Below are 26,077 nucleotides of genomic sequence, written 5' to 3' on the forward strand. Positions count from 1 at the left end.
TATATAAATTAATGCCACTTTTCTTTCATATGTCAAATATAAATAAATCTATTATAATAATATATTGAAGCCAAAATAACATTTCTTTTCCAGGTTTATGCAATGTAACATTGGATAACACTACAGCAATAATGAATGTGTCATTGCTACATGAAAACAACCTCACCTGCTCCAACAACAACACCACAGAGCTACCAAGCAAACAGTATTGGGAGTAAGTATGATGGTTATCCAGAAGGCGGATAGTGTTTGGTTTGCTAACTATAGCTCCTTGCTACTTATGTCAGAACATTTGGAGACAAAATACTTTCCAGACATTACATGGCCATCTAGCATTACGTGAGGGATATGTTCAATATACCGGCACAGGGGATACCGGCGCTCAGAATGCCAGTACGTAGCAGAGTTAGGGGGAGGGTTAGGCACAAGGGGGAGGGTTAGGGTTAGGAACTGAAAGGGGAGGGTTAGGTTTAGGGTGCGGGGAGAGGGGAGGTTAGGTTTAGGAACCGGGGAGGAAGGGTTATCGGTAGGGAAAGGGGGAGGGTTAGTATATCGACCAACTTGTTGGGATATCGGCTTTGGGATTCTGACCGCCAGAATTCCGATGGCCTGCTTCCCGTACCCATCCTGTACGTGAATGTATTGTGGATTGTACAGCTCTCACACTGCATTGAAGGACCTGTTTGGATCATATAGTAAGGCATAGAGCAAGCATGTCTGTAGGCATGTACCAAAACTGCTTGCAACTGATCTAATTGATCCTGTGTATCTTATACATGTTATAGGTGTGTACAAAGGTAAGTTTATGAGCTATGCTCATAGCTATGATATTTTACATTGATCTGTCTGTCAGTATATGGTCTCTAGCATAAATACCACCAAACACATATATGGCTGCCGTGTATACATGCCGGCTGAGCCAGCCAACTTCGGAGAAGGATCTCTGGCCCTGATTCAGAGCCGGATGCTCTGATAGAGCGCTCGCTCTGAATCAGGGACTTTTTTTTTTTTCGTGCGGCCTCCTGGCCGCTCGCATAGCTGTGGGTGACCACCCACAGCTGTAGCGAGCGGCCAGGTTGATGGTCGCGATGGTCAAGACCATCGCGACCATCAGGCTTGCAACGAGACCCTTGTGATAGGGTCTCGTGGCCACAAGCCCCAGAGAGATTTTGGCTCTTACAGAGCCGGAACCTCTCCATTGACATCACTCATGATGTCAGTGGGGCCGCCCCCAAATGGCAGGTGTTCTCATGGGAACACCTCCGTTTGGGCAGCCAGCCCCCTGGCCCGGCCACAAAAGGGGGCGAGCTGTCACTCAACATCGACAGCTCGCCCCCTTTGGTGCGAGACCGGGAGTGACGGATTGCCAGTCGCTAGCCGGGTCTCGCGCATGCGCACGACGGAGCTGGCTCTGTCGTGCGCATGCGCTGTGGGCCACCATTGACCCAGTTGCGAGCGCTCAGCGCTTGCGACCGGGTCTGAATCAGGCCCTCTGTAAGTTGCCTCAGCCTCACCTTTTGCTCCATGCTCCTGGTTCTGGACTTTGGCATGGAGCTACCAATGTGTTGTAGCCAAGACATCATGACGTTGAAATGCAGCTAAGTAGAATTTTCACTTATACCACTTTCACACCAAAATGACGGGTCCGACCCAGATTTTTAACACAGTTCCAACCCATGTCACAAGCAGGTCAGACCAATTTCATACTGTACTTGGGCCCAGGGGTAGACCCCGTTCCCACTGAACCCGTTTCAGCCCTGCAGAACTTGAGTGTGAAATTCCAAATGGACGTTTTCAAGGCTCACAAAGATGAGGTCATAAAAAGTGGGTAGTGACTGCTCCACAGCCGCCAATCAGGTCATATTAGGCAAGACCCGGGTCGCGCCTTACATAATGCACCATTAATGGGGTCAGTGCGACCATGGTCAGATTCCTGGGACGACTCGGGTTGACGGTTTCGCAATAAGCCAGGACCCAAATTGCCCCAATAATAAGGGTATAAGTTTGGTGTGAAGGGGGTATTAGTCAAGTCCTTGACTATGACAGGCTGCCAGGACCCCTAGATATGGCCCTGCTTGTATGTTACCACTGCTGCTATCTAGTGTCCTTTTGAGGTAAATGAAACAGATTTACCACTGAGCAGAAGGGTCCAGTTCAGTGAATGAATTAAGCAGTAGACAAAAAAAACATCGGAAGACCCATAGTAACCCCATACTTTTTATTAGTATTAGTATTACATAACTTGCATTTTCCTTAAATATTTTTTATAGCCTTTTGCGGTTGTCTGTTTAATACTGTTTATCACACATGATATCACAGTGATATTTTATTGTATGTTATAACTAAGAAATATGAGTTTGTCCTATTTGGATCCTTTAAAAGCAATGAGAGAAATCCCATGTCCCATGTTTCCATGAATCCAGAGGCATTAGAGTGCCCAGCAGAAAATTCTAATCACTACCTACTGTACCTTACTACATCCGGCTGGACATCCAGGTGTCCATCACTATGATGCAACACATATTAAATGGTTAGTAGGGGGTCTATTTACTAAGCTTTGGATGAAGATAAAGTGAACGGAGATAAAGTCCCAGCCAATCAGATCCTGTCTGCCATGTCACAGGCTGTGTTTTAAAAATGACAGTTAGAAGCTGATTGGATGGGAATTTATCTCCATCCAAGGCTTAGTAAATAGACCCCTAGATCATTTAAAAGGATTTCAGGCTCCCTGACTTTGGTTAGCCTCATAAATCTAAACGTGATTCAGAGTTTCAGCTGTCTGCCTCTTGTCTCTATCAAATGTGATATTATGTGATTTGATTAGAACTGTGGGCCTGATTCAGACCCTGACGCTAAGCTGGGGACGCACGCTATGGACAATTGTCGCCCATCTGCGCATGCGTATGTGGCAAAATACGCATGCGCGAACCAGTCATTGCATCCGGGAATCGTGTGCTCATAGTACACAGACTGGACGCTACTTTGAGTGACAGATAGTGCCGTTTGTGGGTGGTAACAGGGGAAGGTGCTTGTGAACAGGGGAGTGGTGCTGTGAACACAGGCGTGTCTGGGCCTCAAAACGGTGTCTTATGGGTGTGCATAATTAGCATGGGAGCATTGTACACGTCACTTAGTTGTATTTCAGCCTGCAGTGATCGCAGTGCTTGCGGTGGGGTAGGGTCGATCTCAAGGGCTGCGAGCAGCTCCGATGGTTCACGATGGTTCTGATTAATCATACATTTCCTGGAGATTACGTGTGTTAAGAAAGAAAAGTGGGCGTCTTTAGACTGGCGTGCGTTCGCTCTGCCATTGCTCTCTAAGACATAGAGGGCGTCCTTACACCAGACAGTGCAATTGCGGAATTTGCATACCCAGCCCCTTGTGGCTGCGAGAGAGCACAGCTTAGCGTCCGGGTCTAAATCAACCACTGTGTGTCGAATCCATGCATTACCATGCAGTTATCATTATTTTTGCAGCATGGGTCCAAGGGGCCTATGTAGTAAAAATCGCAGAACTGCAGTGATTATTAAGTATACATTTTGTGGTGGATGTTTTAACTTTTAATGGAAATATCTCCGTTATGTGCTAAGACAGTTATGTGTCTGCCATTTGGTAGAAGTCTTTCACATTTGTAAAAGACTTCTGCGGGGGAAGCTGGCACTTGTCTGAGGCTGTGGAAGAGAGATCGGAAGATGCTGGTTACATCTGAAGATGGTGTACACTAATGGGGCCAAACTGTTACAGATAAGCACAGGGGTCAGATCATAGTCCCTATTGATTATAATGGGGACTGTGATCTGCAGTGCTAATTAGTACATAACAGGAAACAGGGAAAAAGCTTGTTAATTAGGCCCCCAAGTCTTAATTACTAGGGCATGTCATTCTTGTGCCATACTCACAAACTATCTCTGAGTTTGCTAATAATAGCACAGTCAGCCCACAATATAACTTATTAGAACCGCACAGCAATTGAACATCTATACACATCAAAATTGTTCCTGCGCTGGTAATCTACAGTGGGTTCATTACACAGCAGCTAATTATAATATTGCACCCACAAACTATCTGTGTGCTTGTACAGTAAATTCTAACAAGTCAAAGCCACAGTATAATATACTGAAAGTGCACAGCAACTCAGTTTCTGTACATATTAAGTCAGTCGGGGCTCGCAGGTATTTATCAAAGAAAGAGATAAAATTGTGAGCGATAGGGGTCTATTCATCAATACATGATTATCACTAGTGATAATTATGTTTTAAACTCACTGCCTAAAGTATCACTTCCGATAGCTGGTCTTTTTGTGGAGTCAGCTTTTTGGAATTGTTCTCAAATTGCGCATGTGTCATCGCCGCTGTCCAATGGGCTGCAGTGCCACCTGAGCTCTGCAGATATAGCAGGAAAGGATCTAAATAGATTCCTGTGCTGGCTATAGAGGCTGCTATGTAACTCTTCACAGACAGCCTGTGCAGATTATCGGGGGCTGTATGCCATCTCAGGATGGCGTACTGTAACATCACCAAGTTCCAAAAACAAATGCATTTTTGGAACTTGATGGGAACTTGATGAATGGCCCTGACACTTAATTTATACATCAGTATGTGAAAGTGTTAATTTTCAACTGCTTTTGTGTAAAATAAGTGATGATTAATAGATCCGATAAAGTACTAACCAATCTGCTTCTAAGGGCCGTATTCAATTAGGGAGCGAAAAGTCGGCCGACAAATTAAATCCATAAGGGGTTCCCTTATATGTGGCAGGTGTTTTCTTCATTGCAGAGTAGCGGCAGGGGCATTTTTGCAGAATTTTTAAAAATCATTTTAGGGACTTAAAAATATGCTTACTCCCATTTTCATGTACCCCAAATTTGATAGGAATAGTTAATTTAAAAAAAAAAAAAAAACTAAGTGCTGTTCGTCATCACATGGCCGCAAATATGCACCTGCTGCGGCTATTAGAAACTATGACTTCCTTCAGCAGGTAAAATTGGGAGTACCCATAGAGATCCCCCATGTCTAGACATTTTTAGGGGGGGTCCCTGGAATATTTCCTGAAAATTCCATATTTTTGCGATACCTTTCCGCCAGCTCCCGTTTTCGTTGATTTCTAATTGAATACAGAGATAAAGCAGGCACGCACCCAATACTTTATCCCCGGAAAGGCTGCAATGTGGATCGATAAGTCCAGCACGGACTTTGCACTCCCTAATTGAATTCGGCCCTAAGTTACTTTTTACAGGCTGTGTTTGAAAAATGATAGTTAGGAGCTAAATGGTTGGCACTTTATCTCTCACAATTTTATCTCTCTCTAAGCTTTGATAAATACCAGCTGCACTTATGTGCAGAATCTAGAATTCTGCTATATGGCAATTTACTACCACTGTTACTCACAAATATGCCTGCTAAATATAGCAAACTGAGTATATAGGAGTGCCACATCATGTTAGTTAAATTACATATAGATTAGATATTTACAATCCATAGCAGGAGTATTTTTTATTGCCAAAGCAGAGGGACTGAATAATTTGTTCACTCATAAACAGAAACTCCACTAAAGGTGCCCACACACATACTGACTTTTCATCCAATCTGGCCGATTTCGACGAATCGTGATGACAGATCATGTTAAAAATGGCCAAATCGTGAGTTTCTACTCTTGATCACGATGCCGATGTGAGTCCCCACTCGTTGTACCTTGCATCTTCAGATCTGCCGTGCTGTAGGGCAGATTAGCCAATCTGGGATACAATGCACTGGCTGCACGATAGATCTTAAGTCAGATTGGACATTTTTAACTCCAAATCGTGACCACGACTGCCTGGGGAGAGTTAAAGGGAAATCGTGTACATCGGCTGATTGGGAGCAAGTCGTTATGTGTGTGGGCACCTTAAGAGCATGATCTATCCACCAACTCTAATTAATAAGGAGTTTCCCTGACAACATAAAATTAATTAGGGCAGCACAGACGGTGTAATGGTTAGCATTACTGCCTCAGAACACTGAGGTTGTGGGTTTGATTCCCACTAAGGCCCTAACTGTGTAAGTTTGTATATTCTCCCTGTGCTTGTGTGGGTTTCCTCCAGGTGCTCCGGTTTCCTCCCACATTCCAAAAATATACTGGTAGGTTAATTGTTTCCCAACAAAAATGCATGTGATAGGGAACATAGGCCCTCATTCAGAGCCGTACGCTCTGAGCAGAGCGCACGCTCTGAATGAGGGCCGGGCTCCATTTTCATGGAGCGTCCTCCTGGACGCTCGTATAGCTGTGGGTCACCACCCACAGGCTATACGAGCGTGCTTTGTGATGGCCGCGATGGTCGAGACCATCGCGACCATCGAAATTGCGAGCCGGAGCCTGCGGTTGAGGTTTTCAACCGCAAGCTCCGGAGTGATTTTGGCTCTATCAGAGCCAAAATCACTCCCACTGACATCACTAGTGATGTCAGTGGGCCGGCTTCTGACGGGAGGCGTTCCCGTGGGAACGCCCCCGTCAGGGAGGCACGCCCACCAAAGGGGGCGTGCTGTCAATCAACATTGACAGCACGCCCCCTTTGATCGGACACAACGAGCGAAGGACTTTCCTTCGCTCGTCGCGTCTGGCGCATGCGCATGACGGAGCTCCCTCCATCGTGCGCATGCTCAGTGCCTAACATCGACCCACTTGCGAGCGGACAGCCGCTCGCGAGTGGGTCTGAATCAGGCCCATAGATTGTAAGGTAGATCTGGGGCAGGGACTGATGTGAATGGCCAAATATTTTCTGTAAAGCGCTGAGGAATATGTGTGTGCTATATAAATAACTGGTATTAAATAACCCTATAATGCACATACAGTGAAGCATTATACTGTGATAATTGTGTCTGGCTTGTACAGTATTCCATCGGACAAACACTCGCTATACTGGATTAACACGTTAGGAGTTTGCTGGGGAATGAATTGTCATTTTCCTACCTCTGCACAAGAGACACAGCTACAATGTATAGAGAATGTTGAAAAAAAACTAGTTGATATGTTACAATCTGATAGCAACATTTCTTCAGAACTAAATTAGAACAGTGCATCAGTAGTTTGAATTTCAATCACCATACTGTATATAAGTACTATCATCTTTGAATTGGATCGTAACATTTAAAAATATAAGAAAAATATAAATACTTGTGCCTCCTTTGGGAAATATATGAAGGTTTACTTCTCATAGTTCTGCCTGTGTATATATAAGGTTATATACCTCATACAACAGGTGACCACTTATGATCCTCAGATACCTCTGTACTAATTGGAATATACAAAAACACAATAATTGAGGGTGGATCCCCAGTGTTTTATTAATGTATAATAGAGATGAGCAATTCAGATTTACTTGGTTACACTTAGATCTGGAAAATTTTATCTTATTAGCTATCTGGCTCTCATGTATTTTGGATAGCCATTATGAAAAATCCGAACTTGCGTTAATTTGGTGGGGGATAAACCGGAAAAGAACCGCATTGCTCATCTCTAATGTATAGCTCTGCCTTCTATATATAAAGTCCTCCTTATTTCAATGGACTAGCGAATACTCTTACAAGAATTTTCTTTGGAGTTATGAGACTACCTAATATGTATGGGTTTCTGCACAAATATACATGGTATCCTGAACAAAGTAAAATTCAAATACTGTAACTACTATACTGTTGTAATATTACCTACTCTAATTAATAGCTATTTCATTGGAACTTTGGGCAGTTTAGATTATTTCAACTACACCATACACTAGCACCAATAGATGCGGTACAATACACATATTAACTATTTCATAACAATAGAAGATGATTCTGGAGAGTTTCAGTGAATGGCATGGCTACCACGATCACCCAACATGAACCCAATTGAGCATTTATGGGACAAGGTGGAGACGTCCATTCACACCTAAAATCCTTCACCTACATATATCAGGAAGCTGTTTGAAGGTATCCAGATGACATGGGTCATCATCTCTCCACAGGTCTTTCGTCCACTTGTGGAATCAATGCCACATCCAGTTGCTGCACTGCTCCAGGCTAGAGGGGGTCTTACAATTTACAATACTAAATGCCTGGAAATGCTTCAATTAATTTGAGAAGTTAAATTAAAGTACAGCATTAGCAGTATCATTAAAAGTGCAAATAGACTTGTCAGCACATTAGACACCGGAACAAACACAGTAATAAAACAGGACTGGGTACTAACAGACAGACAAAGGCCACAATTTAATTCAGAGTGATGATGAATAGCCCTGGGAGGTAGCTCCCGGAGCTATATAACTCAGTGCAATGTTTGGCCCGTCTAAAGGATTTCTTCTCGCACCCTCCTGGGGATGTGAGGAGAAATCCAACAAAAGTGCTGGCCGCGCGGCTATTTGATTGCTTAGCACATCGCTAACAGCTGCATGGCTAGCACTTTAGTCTGAGAATGCCAGTTCCCGTGACTAAACACCCTGGTTAAGGCACGAGAACTGGCATTCTCCGACCTAAGATGAGCAATTCAGATTTACTTGGTTACACTTAGATCTGGAAAATTTTATCTTATTAGCTATCTGGCTCTCATGTATTTTGGATAGCCATTATGAAAAATCCGAACTTGCGTTAATTTGGTGGGGGATAAACCGGAAAAGAACCGCATTGCTCATCTCTAATGTATAGCTCTGCCTTCTATATATAAAGTCCTCCTTATTTCAATGGACTAGCGAATACTCTTACAAGAATTTTCTTTGGAGTTATGAGACTACCTAATATGTATGGGTTTCTGCACAAATATACATGGTATCCTGAACAAAGTAAAATTCAAATACTGTAACTACTATACTGTTGTAATATTACCTACTCTAATTAATAGCTATTTCATTGGAACTTTGGGCAGTTTAGATTATTTCAACTACACCATACACTAGCACCAATAGATGCGGTACAATACACATATTAACTATTTCATAACAATAGAAGATGATTCTGGAGAGTTTCAGTGAATGGCATGGCTACCACGATCACCCAACATGAACCCAATTGAGCATTTATGGGACAAGGTGGAGACGTCCATTCACACCTAAAATCCTTCACCTACATATATCAGGAAGCTGTTTGAAGGTATCCAGATGACATGGGTCATCATCTCTCCACAGGTCTTTCGTCCACTTGTGGAATCAATGCCACATCCAGTTGCTGCACTGCTCCAGGCTAGAGGGGGTCTTACACGACACTCGGAGTCTATCCTATGACTTCAGTACTCGTTATTTTCTATGTACCAAATGCAGACTTCTTTTTTTCTCTCTTCTTCCAAAAGTGTACTACATGTTGTCTGTGGTAGCACTGCCCATACAATAATGGACACAGAATTACAATAAGTTTGTGATACCTAGGAAATCATTATTCAAATAATGTTCCTCAGTGCAACAGATAATTTCTTCTCTCTTGTGTTCAATAAAATGCAGCCTCCATCAATGTAGCTGGCAGGTGCAACTTACAGGGACAATATCTGTCACTTATAATATTCTTAAATAAATGTTTTTGTGCCAGAAACTAGAAGGGAATCATTTCAGATGCCACACCAAGCAACGTATTAGGCCCAGTCTACCATACAATTTACAATACTAAATGCCCGGAAATGCTTCAATTAATTTGAGAAGTTAAATTAAAGTACAGCATTAGCAGTATCATTAAAAGTGCAAATAGACTTGTCAGCACATTAGACATCGGAACAAACACAGTAATAAAACAAGACTGGGTACTAACAGACAGACAATGGCCACAATTTAATTCAGAGTGATGATGAATAGCCCTGGGAGGTAGCTCCCGGAGCTATATAACTCAGTGCAATGTTTGGCCCGACTAAAGGATTTCTTCTCGCACCCTCCTGGGGATGTGAGGAGAAATCCAACAAAAGTGCTGGCCGCGCGGCTATTTGATTGCTTAGCACATCGCTAACAGCTGCATGGCTAGCACTTTAGTCTGAGAATGCCAGTTCCCGTGACTAAACACCCTGGTTAAGGCACGAGAACTGGCATTCTCCGACCTAACAGTGCGCTGAATTGCATAGCTCCGGGAGCTCCCTCCCGGGACTATTCAGCATAATGCTGAATTGAATCGCGGCCAAGGTGTAGGAGGGCCTGGCTCGCAATTATACAATCTATTGGAAATTTGGAGTTTTATACATGAGAAAAAAATAGGTAAAACAATAATACATCATTCTTCAATATCAATATGAACATTATAGTATGCAATAGGGAATACAATATATGTGGGCATGTATTTAGATTTCAACTGACTTGTTTTCATTATTTCAGTAAAGTGGCTCTAAAGCGGTCGAGTGGCATAGACGAGACAGGTCAGATAGTTTGGCACTTAGCCCTATGTCTGCTGCTAGCATGGATTATAACTGTTGCTGCATTGGCGAAAGGAATACAGTCTTCTGGAAAGGTAAATATGCATTACTGCAATAATATGCTGTAGGTTTCTAATACTGAAACAGACACCACTTACTTTGTGGTTTAATTACACCTTCCAAAAGGCTTAATGTAGTTTTATGCTATAGACTAGTACAGTACTGTATATAAGTGGTGTGATACATATACAGTATATCTGTGAAATTATAGCCCAACACCAAATGCACCACAAAATATACTCATAGAGATATATTTACTAAAGTGCGGGTTTTTAGAAGTGGAGATGTTGCCCATAGCAACCTATCAGATTCTAGCTATTATCTTCTAGAAGGAACTAGATAAATGATAAGTAGAATCTGATTGGTTGCTATGGGCAACATCTCCACTTCTAAAAACCCGCACTTTAGCAAATATACCCGTAAGTGTATATGGTAATTTAATAAATATGCACATAAAATCAAAAATACTTTAGTAAAGCATACCACAATATTGCTGGTGGAATAGACTGTACCAGTACTTTATGGTCCAGAAAACAACATGTAAACAAAAAAGCATTTATTCTATAGTTTTCTTAGTTTTTAATTAAGGGCAAATTTTGAATTTTATCTCTTAATATTGGTGTAGAAAAGGTAATTATGCCATGCGTTATTATTTTTTATTTTATGTACGAGTTTATAATGTTGTATCTTTATTTAAGTATATTACCATATACTACACTATGGGGCATATTTATTTGGGGGCAAGGTTTTTACCTTGCTAAACCTCGCAGTAATCCAAAATTGGGCGCAAGGTTTTTTCCTTGCTAAACCTCGCACCCAATTTAATATGCTTTGGCCAGGCACGCTGCAGTCTGTGGAGCTGACTGAAGAGTCCTTAGGATGCATCGGGCATTGTTCTACTTTCTAGAACTGGCGGCCCCGCCCCTAGGCATGACATCATAAGGCACATGTTTTGGGGCGGAGCTGGCACAGTGAGCACAGCCGTCCAGTTACGGCTGTTCGGCCTGTACCAATCTCTGAATAGGAAATTGCCTCCATTCTATCTGGGATTAAAAGGAAGATTTAACCTTTAGAAACATCATATAAAACCATTAAGAAATGTATTTAAAGTACACATATTATTTGGAATTATTCTCAGTTTTAATAACATACTACACTATCAGCACTATCTTTTGTTGTCTTTGTCATTTTGTCTATTTAGGTCTTTGCTGGTTGGGATCATATAAGAGAGCTGCCACATTTTAAGAAATTGTTAAATTAAGCGCATTGAAGTATACGAGCTTAACTATGTAAACTTGCCTGAAAGATATTCTTCATCATTTTACATTATATTAGTGGTTAAGATAACAATATCTTTCATTACAGTATCTAGTACCTCACCCTTGCTAGAAAGTGACAAAGATAATTTGCTTCCCATTTGTCATACATATATATTGTCATACATATAAAGTAGGGATAGGACATACAATACTGTATATATGTCCTATCCCTACTTTTGCACAAATGCATCTTTTCTTGTAGTTCAAATTGGCAACATATGCATGGGTGCTAGAGGATGCTCTGTCTAAAGGGAGGAGTAGGGCCGATCAGGGGAGTTCCTTATCTTAGTGCATATTAGGCACAGGAATGAGTGCACACAAAATACAAACATCCTCAGTTAACTAGCGGCATTGATCCACATTTTCTCCATTTCATAAAAATTCCTGACTGTCTTTGGGCAACGCTATGGGCCAAATTCAATTAGCCCCATTAATGTAACAGGGGTGAAGAAGGGTGGTAGCCTTGGGGTTTAACACCTGGAGCAATTCAATTCCAGACCCTTTTTTCACCCAAGCCCTTTTTACAGCCCATTAAATTAACGTATTAACAGGCATTATCACAAGATGACAAGCATTAATTAACACATAGAATCTGTGATAAGTTCACAGACCTACTGTATGCGTTAACGGGGTCTCTTCACCTGTTAACAGTCTATTTAATGGGGATTTCGTTTTGTGTCTGATCAGATCCTCCAAAAAATCCCTGTTATATGCAGCCTGCGGGCTGCCTTCAGGGCTAATTGAATAGCCCCAGGGGATCAATTAGCACATGGCAAATTACTGCAGCAAATTGAATTGCCTCCTATAGTTTACAATATACACATTTACTTTTTTATGTGCTCCTGTAAATGCAGCCTAATTGCTGCAAATGGTGCCACCATATACTGTGGTAATAGATAAGAGTAGGAGTAACAATCTGGACACTGTCACATAGGGACACATAGGGATTAATTATTGGGACTTGATCCTGATAATTATAATTTCTTATCAACGATTATCACGGCAATAAGAAATTAAGGATCACTGTTATGGATGAAAAATCGCATCCAGGGTCAGGGGCTTCAATAGAAGCATGCCCTAGTGATGTTCATCTGCGATATCCGATGCGGTCCCCCATACATATATTCAGCGGATACTTAATATTCCAATAAATATATATATATATATAGATGAATTTTATTACAAACACATAATTCACTTTTAATGCTATCACTTATTATTAAACAATTGCCAACATTTCCAAATGAACATAATCATTCTTATATGCTATGACAATGCTAAATAAATTGTTGCAATACACAGTTGCATGAAATTGGAATACAAAACCCTTTTGTTCTCAGATTACTGGACAAGAGCATGAGATATAAAACATACAGTACAAACATAAAGCATAAGTTATAGGGATAATAGCAATGCAATAAGGATCATGCTTAAAACGTAGTTATGGGAATATGCGGCTGTAAGAAATGGCTCCAACAGTTCTAAATATTCCTACGGTGTTTGCATTATAGACATCACATATATTTTCATCATGAAACAAAGATTACGCTCCATTCAGAAAAATTTAACACTATTATGCTAATTTCATAAACTATAAGAAGAAGAAATTAATTAATAAAATATAAGGGGGAGATGTATCAAACGTTGGAGAGCGATAAAGTGGCGAGAGAGAACGTACCAACCAATCAGCTTCTAACTGTCATGTTACAGGCTGTGTTTGAAAAATGACATAAGCTGTTTGGTTGGTACTTTCTCTCTCTCCACTTTATCTCTCTCCAAGATTTGATACATATCCCCCTACTGGGTACTGGAGAATACAGTGTCCTCTATGTTGCTTTAATACTGGTTTTTCATTAGATAAAATACTGTAGTGACCATTTCAGAAACAATCTGGGTGATTTGCCTGAATAACATAATTATAATTACTTTTCTTATCTACTTCTGGTATCTTCCACAATCTATAACTGCCTTATCACAGCATCAGATTTACAATGTGCATTTGCACCATAACACAACAAAAGGAAAGGATAGGTAATAATGAGATTTACTGTAATGTAAGAACGTTGATACATATTTCCTTCTCTAGGTGGTATATTTCACAGCGTTGTTCCCGTATGCTGTCCTAATTATCCTTCTTATCAGAGGAGCTACATTGGAAGGAGCAAAAGATGGCATTGAATATTATATTGGACAACAATCAGACATTACAAAGCTCAGCAATGGAGAAGTGAGTATTTCATTGCAATGTGACACCAAATTAATTGATTTGTTGGTTATACAGGTTGAGTCTCCCATATCCAAAATGCTTGGGACCAAGGGTATTTTGGATATCGGAATATTCCGTATTTTGGAATATTTGTATACCATATTGAAATGTCTTAGGAATAGGGCCCAAATCTAAACACAGAATGCATTTATGAATCATATACACCTTATACACACAGCCTGAAGGTACTTTTATACAATATTTTCAATAATTTTGTGGCTCAAACAAAGTTTGTGTATATACATGAAATTCATTTATGTTTCATATATACCTTATACACACAGCCTATAGGTCATTTTATACTTTATTTTTAATAATTGTGTGCCTTAATAAAGTTTGTGTACATTGAACCATCAAAAATCAAAAGTTTCACTATCTCGGTCATGCTAAAAATATTCCATATTTCGGAATATTCCGTATTTCGGAATATTTGGATATGGGAGACTCAACCTGTATCTAAATGTACCAGGCAGAACCAGGAGCTATTTCCTGTACATGTTTTTCATTTACTAAACTAAAACACTCTGCAAATCATAAGTCACATACCGAATATACACAAAGCAGATGAACACTATTGCTCATAGAATTTTTGTAGTTGGTTACGTCATATATCTGCCGGGTGATTCACCTATGTCAAACCCCCGATCAGCGCATTCTGATGATGGGTGATTTCTCAGGGGATCAGAAAAATACAACATGTAAAAAATCCCTGATTCTCCGATTCAGATAATTTTTGGGTCAGAATATGTGAATCGGAATTGTCCAACATTTATGATTTTCACGATTCCCCAACCCAGTCATCTGCAGAAAGAGGAATTGCCCCTATTAATTGCAGATGTATGGGCCCTATTAAACACCCTAGCCAGTGTCTCCCTTAATGTATTCTACTTGTCTTTATCCAAACTTAATTGAGCCCATTCCTCAGGCTGGTTTTCCACGATTCTGCATCCTTTTGTGGTCTCACTTACCCCCCTTTATATGATTGTTCCATGTCTACTTTTATCATTAACCATATATCAGAATTTATTAAATAAATGTTTGTCCTTCAGGTTGACCTAGTTCTTATTTCAGCTTTCTTAATAGTATATGTAAGAGCATTTCTCTGATGTGGGATGGAAGCAATGCTATTATATGAAAGTATTGTATTCTGTGGTGATATAACTTGTGCCTTGCATCTGTAACTCTAGTAAATACATTTTCTTCTGTAAAAAAAATACTATGGCTAACAATAATAGTCCTATAGACCTTTGTGGGTACACCTTCATACTAGAGATGCGCGCTGACCCCTGTATTTGGATTTTGGGATCTGGATTCATCTTCGGGTTTTGGTTTTGGATCTGGATTTTGTTTTTTAAAAAATGATAAAATGCTTTTAAAAAACAGCTAAAATCATCTAATTTTTGCAATTAACCTGAAATTTGGATTTAAAACCTGAATTCTGAACCGCTGGAAGATCAGATGTGCAACTCGGAATGATCTGAATGATGAATCTTCTCAGGAGATTAGAACCGCGATTCACGAAATTTGGGTGGATTAGGATTTCTGGAGGACTGAACCGCACGTCTTTATTTCATATTGCATACTGTACAGACCAATATATTGGTCTACCACTTTGCATTGGGTTAAAATGTGTTACATCCTATTAAATGACCACTGAGCATAAAATACAAATTCTATAAAGGGCAGAACTACAGTGGAAGCAGCTGCTATGGGGCCTAGATGTGAGAGCTGCACACGTGGGTTACTCCCCCTCCTCCGAGGCCCCATTCTTCATTTTGCTACGGGCCCAGTGATGTGCTGCTTCATTTCTGTTTTTAAGTTTTGTGGTTCTTCATGTATTATCTTCATAGTAGGTAGATAAATCAAATAAGAAATCTAGCAGTCATACAATTTAATTGTCAGCCCTGTAAATGTTAATTTTATTAGTATCAATGATGTTCTTGTGACTTCATTTCTAGGTCTGGAGAGATGCTGCTACCCAAATATTTTATTCCCTTAGCACAGCCTGGGGAGGACTGATTGCTCTCTCATCGTACAATAAGTTCCAGAACAATTGTTACTGGGACTCCATTGCAGTCTCCATTGTAAATTTCTTGACCAGCATCATTGCAGGATTTGCCATCTTCTCCATCCTTGGACACATGGCCTTTGTGTCAGGGAAAAAGGTTTCCGATGTGGTGGATGAAGGTAACACATGTATTCATAGACTGTCATCTTTAGATTAGTAAAACTGCATGAAGCGCTAAAATATAATGTCAACTTAATAATACAAAAATGGTGACAGTAGAGACTAAGGGAGGAATGTAAAAGGGTATGAGTTTATAAAAATTTTTTGTGATTTTGCTGCAAGATTTAAAGCGGTGATATTTTTAAAGGAGAAACCAGGTTGGTCTTGCAGGAAATTCTGAACCTTCATAGAACCATACTCTATTACATTTCACCAATATGGACCAGTGATGTGCGGTCAGGTGAGACAGAGCCTTTCTTGTCATACTTAGGTATACTCCATAGTTTTGACTACAACAATTATAAGAAAAATGTAAAGAAAATATAAATATCTTCTTTGTATTATTCTAATAATTTTTTATAGTCAAAACTCTGGAGTAAAAAGTATGGGACAGGTGAGGCACTGCCTCCCCTGACTACCTTTTCCCCATATCCCTGATCAAAACACACCAAATTTCCAGCACTATATACTGCTGCACCCTTGTATAATGCCCACATGAGTCCTCGGGTTCATATAAGTATCTGTAAATCTGTCTCTGATACAAGCCAGTGCCTCCCCAGCCATTTACTTCACCACACGTCACTGATATCGGGTGATCAGTGACGTGCAGTGAGGTAAATGGCTGGGGAGGCATTGGCTTGTATCAGAGCCACATTTACAGGTACATATATGAACCCGAGGGTTCATGTGGGGGTTATACAAAGGTGCAGCAGTATATAGTGCAGGAAATTTGGTGTGTTTTGATCAGGGATGTACGGAAAAGGTAGACAGGGGAGGCAGTGCCTCAACTGCCATATACATTTGACTCCAGAGTTTTGACTATAAAAATGATTAGAATAATACAAAGAATAATAAAATATTTTCTTTCAATTTTTCTTATAATTAAAACTATGGAGTATACCTAAGTATGACCTGCCTCACCTGACCACACATCACTGGGGGTGATGCATCACTTACTGTAACCTATTTGGATAATATATTCTATGACTGTATAAGTGTATGCAACTGCTATTCAACCTCATGCAATTTAATATTCTACATTGGAATAATAATAATGTTACATATTGTCCCTGTTCACTAAATCCTGCCATTTGATAACAATGCAGCCTTCTTTTGCAGGATTTGGACTGGCATTTATTGCCTATCCTGATGCCCTGGCAAAACTGCCAGTATCTCCGCTCTGGTCTATCCTATTCTTCTGCATGCTGCTGGCCTTAGGACTTGACTCACAATTCGCATTAATAGGTAAGCTGCATAGAACTAGCCCATTCGGTAACAATTTGTTTTATCAGTCTTTGGCCCCTTAGCCACTGGCTCAAAAATCATGATATGAGAATGGAGCCTGATGGTTCCAATCACCCCATAACCATGTGCATTTGCCCTTTCCGGGAGAAGTGGTGGCACAGCTGCATTTTTTGTATGCTCTATCTTCATGCATTTACAGCAAGTGAATGCATTGGGTTCAATGCATTTATTCCAACACAACCAAAACAACAAAAGTACAAATGCTGGTTATCACTGCATACAAGATATGACCGTGCTTGACATGCAGTTTCACACAACCACTAGTAGGTAAGTAGCCTAAATGCATGTTACAATTGTTATACTGTAGCACTGTAGCTGTAGTTGCACTTGATTTGTTGTCATAGTTGCTGTTTTTATGTTATGTAGCTGCAATAGGTATTGTTCTTGTAGTTTTTGTAGTGTTTGTTACAGCATTAGTAATTTCTGTTGTTCTGCACCAATGCATCACAATGGAACAATACTGTAATTTTTATAGCTTTATGCACCATACCTTTGGTACTAGTCTATTAGTGACAATGCAGGTTCACTGTTTCTGCTGAACAGATCATACTGGTTCCACCATACACCAATGGCAAAGGTGGAATGCACAGCTAATGTGTGGCTTAGTGTATCATATAATATTAGACTAAAGTCATGCCTTGCAGGCATCCAAACACTGCTAGATCGGTATACAATCGGGAAGCCGGCTGCCGGATTCCCGACAGCTGGCTTCCTGACTGCTTTATCCCAGCGTGGGATAAATGACCGAACTCCCGGCCATGCGGCAGCCGGGATATCATACCGATTCCACTAGATCAAATGTGACTTAAATCTATCAGTAGCTGGCATGCTAACCATGGCAGCTAGTGGCATGATGAGAGACCAAAATTCATCCAATGTCCCCAATGAAAAGAAAAAAAAAATAAATAAATAAACTAAGTAAAAATAAGTCATGTATAACAAATGCGTTGAGTAGCGTCATTTCTGTAGAACAGTGGCATGAGGGAAAGGGCTGTAGACATTTTTGGAGCCTTACAAATAAAGTCTAATGTATATGGATAATGGTGGCAATGAACTAAGGGCCTGATTAGAGCTGTACTGTAATGCTCCCAGCTGTGGCATATGCTAATGCATCTGTGGCCGGGACTTGTACTGAGATGCCCACCTGAGCCATCGCAGCTGTCCTCAACTGCGTACACATACATACATCGACTTTCTGAGTGAGTCTACGATAACTCAGAATGGCCGCCATAACTGAGACATTGGAGCCATGTTTTCTGCATACGGGATCGCAGGATGTGATACGCCCCCAAAACGGTCCAGACACGCCTACATTTTTAGCCGACACAACCTGTTGTCTCCTCCAAATGCACCCTGTGTTCCTAGACACATGCGCAGTAGCAAAAATTCAGCATAGCATATACAGCTGTAACCGCTCTCATCGTCAACGCAATGTGCGTGCACAATGTCACGCATCACAGCATAGCGGACCTCTGGCCGAGCCGCGACTAGGCGCGGCCAGCGTTCTCCCCATTAAAGTCTATGGCGTGCACGTGCCCTAGACAAGGGCACACTAGTCGCGCCATCCATGCCACGATGCGCTCGCATCGCGGGATGTATGAACGTGGCTACATCTGTGACTCTCAATCAGGCCCTAAATACAGTACAGGGAGCACTTTTATAAATATCTCCCCCAAGGAAATCTGTCTCCTTTTGGCAATTACTAATAGTCTTAAATGCTTAACAATAGGTTATGTGTAAGGTACGTCTCAAGTTTTATGCGCTGTGACTCACATGTATATATTGTATTTGACAGAGACTCTCACTACAACAATACAAGATGTGTTTCCAAAATTAATGAAAAAAATGAGGATTCCCCTTACAGCCGCCATATGTGCTGTGTTATTTTTACTTGGACTACCATGTGTTACTCAGGTATGATACATACATATATATATAATTTTCTTTTAAGTGTCGCTATATGTATTGATATTTAATAATATTTTTGCAGCAGTGTTAAGATTTGGTACTAAAGGTCCAAAAATGACTAAGGCCTGATTCAGAGGCGCTCGCTATATGTGAGCACTCGCTCTGAATCAGGACGGGCTGTTTTTTTTTTTCCCCGGCCTCCATGCCGCTTGCTAAGCTGTGGGTGACCACCCACAGCTTTAGCGGGTGGCCTGGCGATAGTCGCGATTATCGCGACCATCGGGCTTGCGACGAGACCCTTGTGGTTGGGTCTTGTCCAACGCAAGCCCCAGTCAACTTCCTGCTCTAATAGAGCAGGAAGTTCATTACTGACATCACTGGTGATGTCAGTATAGATCAGTATAGATGTCCTCGATTAGCCCCCCTGGAGCTATTTGGGGTACTTAAGTGCTTTCTATTGTCTCTATTTAGCAACTTTGCCCAAGTGGTGAAAAATAGCATTCAGCAGTTTTTTTGGGAGAAATTAAGTAGTCCTGTCTAATTTTGGGTACTTGAAAATGAATGCAAGCATGGTTTAAAATCGCTAAAGTGAAGTTTGAAGTGACGCTAAAAATGCACCTTCAGCAAACACCTGCAATCAAAAAAACACCTTCCCCATACTTGCAGACCCCCCAAAAGTCTATGTACTTTTTTGCCCCCTTTTTGAATGGCATTTTTTGGGGTGTTCCTCACTTCGTTTTAAGTTTTTTTTAATGCAGTAAGCCTTTGGGGGGCTGTCCCAAGGGTTTTGAGTGGTTTGTGCACCTTTGCACCCCAAAACTGCAATTCTGCATTTTTTCCACCTGCTATTCACAGGCAAAACTTTTTCACCTATTACATTGCATTGACTTACTCGTATGCGAAAAACGATGGAATTGAATACGGAGATAAGTTTCCAACAGGCGAAAAGTCGCAATTTGCGATACTTTTTTGCAGATCTCGGCTTTTTGCTTCTAAATGAATACAGGCCTTAGACGCATGTGCAGCTTACTTTTAATCGCTTGCAATGCTGAATAAAGCCTCATACACACTAGATGATGTGTGTATGCGGCGATATCGTCAACGACGGTCCTGGTGGGGGTGCAAGTGTATACACACTTGCCGATGCCGACCAGCGACGGATGACGGCGGGGGGAGGAGCGGGGCCATGCTGCATTCAGCAGCATGGCATCGCTCACAATATCCCAGATTGGGCTGCATGTACAGCCGACTGGGGATATCGTAAACAACCAGCGGGAGCGCGCATCGTTGGTCGTTTACCGCATACACACTGGCCGATACTGTGATTGGTTGAACGATATCGTTATTAAGGCCCATAATTGGTCAGTCTGATCTAGGCCTCTGTTATTCTCTCTTCGATGGCCTATTACAGGACCCCACTGCAGGGCCACAATCATGTAACAATTATTAAGACTCCAATTCTCTGTTCTGTCTTATTATCTCTGCCTTCTCTGCCTTTTCTGTATGTCTGGGCCTTTAAGGATGGGACGGTCTTTAAGTAATATGGTTTGAGTTCACATAAAATCCTAGAGAATAGATAATTTTCTGACAGGATCAGCTCCTGCAGCCAGCCATAGGCAGGGATCTGTTTCCTCACGCGGAATGACTGTGCGTACTGAGATACCGGAGGCCTGAGCTCTACTAGCTATTTCCTACCCTTTATATGTACTTTTGACTTGCCCTACCCAACTTTCGTTCGCCTGTTTTCATTAGTAAATCATTTTAAAAGACAGAGTAGTGATTATTAGTTGCACACTCCTTCTTTGAGAAATATTACTGTGCAGGAATTTCCAACCTAAGGTTCCCAAACAATCCTGAGGCGTCTCCTAAAAACAGTCTACAGACTTACAGTAAATGTGTTGTTTTACCAAAGATAAGCACCTTCATGCTTGTTGTACTACACATTTATTAACATTTTTGAATCACGGTGGCCTAGAGCATCAGCATTGTTTTCACAGTACCCCTATGCCAAAAGTTTGTTATTAAAAAATTCAGAAGAAAATGTAGTAAAGTAGTAAATCCTGTCATTCTTAGGGTCAGTTATGTGGTGGTGGACAGGTTTGTGCTTCTGTTTGTTCACATATTTACATTACATTGACCATAAATTATTTGATTTGGTGCTGGACCATTAAACTGAGGCACCCCTGCAAGTGTCCCGAGGCACACCAGGGTGCCACGGCACACAGTTTAGGAAGGAACCACTGCTATACTGCTATAGACTATGGAAGCTCCACATTTTTTTAGTTGTAACATCGTTTCCCATGTATCATTGTTTTGGGAGCCCATGTGATGCATTTCTAGAATAATATTTTGCATATTATTTTGGAGGACCACAAAAACAGACTCTGCTAACCTACTTGGGTTCTGAAATTAGGATATACCCCTTGACCTATAGCAATCAGAGAGGTAGCTTTGTCTAATGTCTAGTGCAAGGTAGACCACTGAAAGAGAATATGTAAGTCCCTACTCTGTGCTGTGAGCAGCTAACTTTATTTTATTAAGCAAGACTGATGCTGTGTTCTGTAATACAATATAAACACTGAAGTCTTTGTCCCCATCTGCAGGCAGGAATATATTGGGTAAATCTCATTGACTCGTTTTGCGGGGGATGGGCTCTACTGTTCGTTGCTGTTTTGGAGTTAGTGGCAGTGATCTGGATATATGGTAAGGACCTATTAAGTGATAATCATACCTACAGGTAATTTAAGTCAACAATTTCTGATCTCTGCAAATATAGAAGTAGTCCAGACACTGGGCTAGCAATTATTAGTGATGCTGTGATACAATGAGGATAAGCTTGTCTATAACTGTCTGGCCAGAGCAGTTACCAATAACAGGGTCGTAACTAGGAGTGAGCGAGTGGTGCCAACGCCCAGGGTACAGAGCTTAGGAGGCAGGACCATCGTTACTTCATGGCACCTGCATTTGAATTGTAGCCATTATGGGTGCCCAGAGTATCCTTGCTCCGGGCACTCCTCTTGATCCGGGTCCCAGCAGTCAAGTCCCCATAAGGGGACACCATGATGTCACAGGTTCAGGGAGCGAAACTGGCACAGGACGGACACCACCCTGCTACGGCCCTGACCAATATACTGTAACTAATGTGTATTGCATTTTGAAAGTGATAAAACAAAACACAATGATTAACATCGGTGGTATCCTGAGACAACAGTCTCTGTATGTAACCAATTCCACACAACCATAGATAAAATAATAAACAACATAATAAAGTGACTGCCAAAATAAAACAAAGCATGAACATGAATTTAAATCTTTGTGTGTTATAGTAGATGCTGTAGATAAGCAAATGTATGTACTGAAACCTTAATATTGCACAACTATGACTCTTCAGGGGCCGCATGGGGTGGTCTTCTAACCTTCAAAATTTTTTCAAGCTTATCCTGCCACTTAAATCATATGTAAAACAGCAGTTTACGCTTGATTTAAGTATACGTGCAATTTACTAAAGACTAACCACACAGGAGATACCACAGATAATACCTGATTTTAGGCTAGTATCCATTATCACTGACATATCCTTTCCCTCTATTCATATTTAGTCAAATGCAGGGCCGGATTAAGTTCTGTGGGGGCCCTATCAATAAAAGTTATTTATATATATGTATATATATATATATATATATATATATATGCAGCTAAGGTGCAGCACTCCCTTATAAAAAACCACACAGACCACCAGGGAAATAAAGGAACGTTTCAGTACTTTAAGTACTATCTTCAGCCATATAACAATTACAATAACAGCTTACCTTAAATAATACATCCCCCACCCAATGTGAATAAAGTGTAGCAATCAGGCCATGCTGGACTAAAAGTGGCGATTGCTGATGACATCAGCAAAGACCGTGTCATCAGTAAGAGACACAAATATCACCATAGTAACAAATACACAAATAGGAAATATACAAAAATGACACTGCTAGCATAAAGATAACAATACAGGTAATGAATACACAGGCAGTTCCTCATTCTGAAACCACGGGGAATCATTTTAGATCGATAATAATCGCTCAATGAGATGCTATGGAGTTGAAAATCTACTTCCTTTTTCTTTTATTTTAAAAGGTTCTCTAAATAAAGCATCAGTAGATAAAGATTCAGTTTGTTCAGAAATGCATTCCTTCTCCAAAATAGCATCCGCATCTGATTCAGAATAACTGAAGATATCACCAACAGCAAATAACATCAGATTAAATGATAGTCCCTGTTCATGCTTTTCAGCCATGATAAACAAGAATCCAGATACACCAAGTATAGAGAAAAAATATACCACAAAGTGAAAGGAATTAATCCAGCCAGCATAGATCTACAATTTGTCTAACATCAGCAGTATAATCTTGATAAGAACCAATGTGTAAAAAACATGTGCACCAAATGTCCACGGTGTAACAATAACTGACACAAAAACCTAAAAACAAAAAATGGAATCACAGGGTGACAGGAATCGTTTATTATTACAATGTGAGGCACGGTGGATCCATCGTTTAGATGTGGTCGCGCCTCGTGGATTGAACAAATCATTAACATTGTCCTGTTTTTGATATGAATCATTAACATTATCCTGTTGTTGATATGCATGTCTGTTACCCTTTATATATATCCATAGCATTTCTGGTTGTCATGGCTACTGCTATGTGTTTGAGTCTAATATTAGGTGAATTATTTTAATGCACCCATGTTCTGTTCTAAAAATGTACATATTATTGTGATGAGTATTGGATATTGCATGGTTTTGCCTGTGTATTCATTACCTGTATTGTTATCTTTATGCTAGCAGTGTCATTTTTGTATATTTCCTATTTGTGTATTTGTTACTATGGTGATATTTGTGTCTCTTACTGATGACACGGTCTTTGCTGATGTCATCAGCAATCACCACTTTTAGTCCAGCATGGCCTGATTGCCACACTTTATGCACATTGGGTGGGGGATGTATTTAAGGTAAGCTGTTATTGTAATTGTTATATGGCTGAAGATAGTACTTAAAGTACTGAAACGTTCCTTTATTTCCCTGGTGGTCTGTGTGGTTTTTTATAAGGGAGTGCTGCACCTTAGCTGCATATTCAATCCTTTTTGTACGGGCACCCCTGCAGGATATGTATCGTTTTTTGGAGTGCCGGACCTCTTGAACTGTATATGTGTATATATATATATATATATATATATATTGTGACACAGTTAGGTTAGGGGGTCCCTCTCCTGGGTAGAGGACTCCTTCCTTACACACACACACAGCAGCAGGGAAGCAGCACACCAGTCTGGATGCGAGTACAAGCTGGTCGGCGCCAGTCTTTATTGTACAATGTCAGAAATAACACAAAGAAAACATAAACGTAAATCCTAGCCCTGTCGGGGCACTAACTTCACGGGTAGTTCCCTCACTACCAGAACCTGGCAGGGCCTAATGCCCTCGCCAGCAACAAAGCACAGCACAGTACTCACAGATAGGTTTTCCAAGTGTCTCTGAGCAAACTCCCTGTCTGCTCTCCCAGGTGAGACAATCAGCCCTCAACACACTAGGCTTATATTGGCTACTCTCAGGTGGGAACCCAATCAAGCCTGTTACCAGGCTAAGAGAACCAAAACCTGGAGTGGCCGTGGGTGGAGCCCTCCCTCTCCTCTCACCCACAACCCCCAGGTCCCAAACCGGCTTTTCAAAAAACCGAAACTCAAGCCTGCTATACTGCAGACTTTCTCCTGGGGGTTTAAAACACAAAAGACAGGAATCTGGGACAAATGTACCTGCCACAGACCACTTTACCAGTGATCCTATCACAATATATATATATATACATATATATATATATTTATATTAGAGATGAGCGGGTTCAGTTTCCAGAGATCCGAACCCACTTGAATTTAGCAGAACCGAGTCGGATTCAAGTAGGCTCGGAATTTCCCGCTGACTCGGATCTCAAAACCGAGGCAAAACGATAGAGTCTGAAATCTCGCTGTTCGCGAGCTTTCGTCTCTATGATCAATGTAGTATATAAGGGACCATGCGACGGACACCATTTCACTCCGGCTGTGGAGACTGAACAGGGAGGGTGGGTAGTGTAGGGCTGGGAGAGGTGCTGTGCTGTCTGTTGTGTCCTGTGCTGGTGACTGCTGATCCATTCTGGTCTGGTGCCTGTGACAGCTGTCACTGTGCTGTCTGTGTCCATCTGGGCTGTTGCTGACCATCTGGGCTGTCTGTGCTGTCTGCTGTGTCCTGTGCTGGTGTTTTTCATGTCTGCTGTGTCCATCTGGGCTGGTGCAGATTCAGAACTGTAGATACTTCTGGGCTGGTGCTGTGTCCATCTGGGCCCAAGTTGTGGACTCAAAAAAAAAAAATATATATATATATGTATATATATATATAGTAAAAAAAAAAATCAATCAAAGTGTCTTTTATATTTTTATGTGTGTGTGTGTGTGCGTGCATGTTAGGCTTAACAGCAGTACCGCACAAGATCCAGCCAGCAACGCAAGTTGCAAGCTAGTGCTGCCCAACTCCAGTCATGATCAATCTGTGCTCTGGGCCCAAGTTCTGAAGCATAAAAAAAATTAAAGTCAATTGTCTTTTTTTCTAATAATTGCCTGTGTGTCTGTGCGTGTTAGGCT

At 41.1% G+C, this 26,077-nt stretch overlaps 1 protein-coding gene across 1 annotated transcript in view; it reads left to right on the forward strand.

Moving 5' to 3' along the window:
- LOC148538576 (sodium- and chloride-dependent neutral and basic amino acid transporter B(0+)-like) overlaps nt 1–26,077 on the forward strand; it is a 74,607-nt gene that overhangs the window by 36,851 nt on the left and 11,679 nt on the right. The window contains exons 5-11 of the mRNA XM_088452590.1: nt 94–214; nt 10,292–10,424; nt 13,795–13,935; nt 15,933–16,161; nt 17,321–17,446; nt 19,302–19,420; nt 22,018–22,117. Coding sequence (XP_088308716.1) covers nt 94–214; nt 10,292–10,424; nt 13,795–13,935; nt 15,933–16,161; nt 17,321–17,446; nt 19,302–19,420; nt 22,018–22,117 — 969 coding nt within the window. The remainder of the gene's footprint in view (nt 1–93; nt 215–10,291; nt 10,425–13,794; nt 13,936–15,932; nt 16,162–17,320; nt 17,447–19,301; nt 19,421–22,017; nt 22,118–26,077) is intronic.

Source organism: Taudactylus pleione, unplaced genomic scaffold, assembly GCF_031769625.1.
Source record: "Taudactylus pleione unplaced genomic scaffold, aTauple2 ptg000039l, whole genome shotgun sequence".
NCBI classification, from domain to species: domain Eukaryota; kingdom Metazoa; phylum Chordata; class Amphibia; order Anura; family Myobatrachidae; genus Taudactylus; species Taudactylus pleione.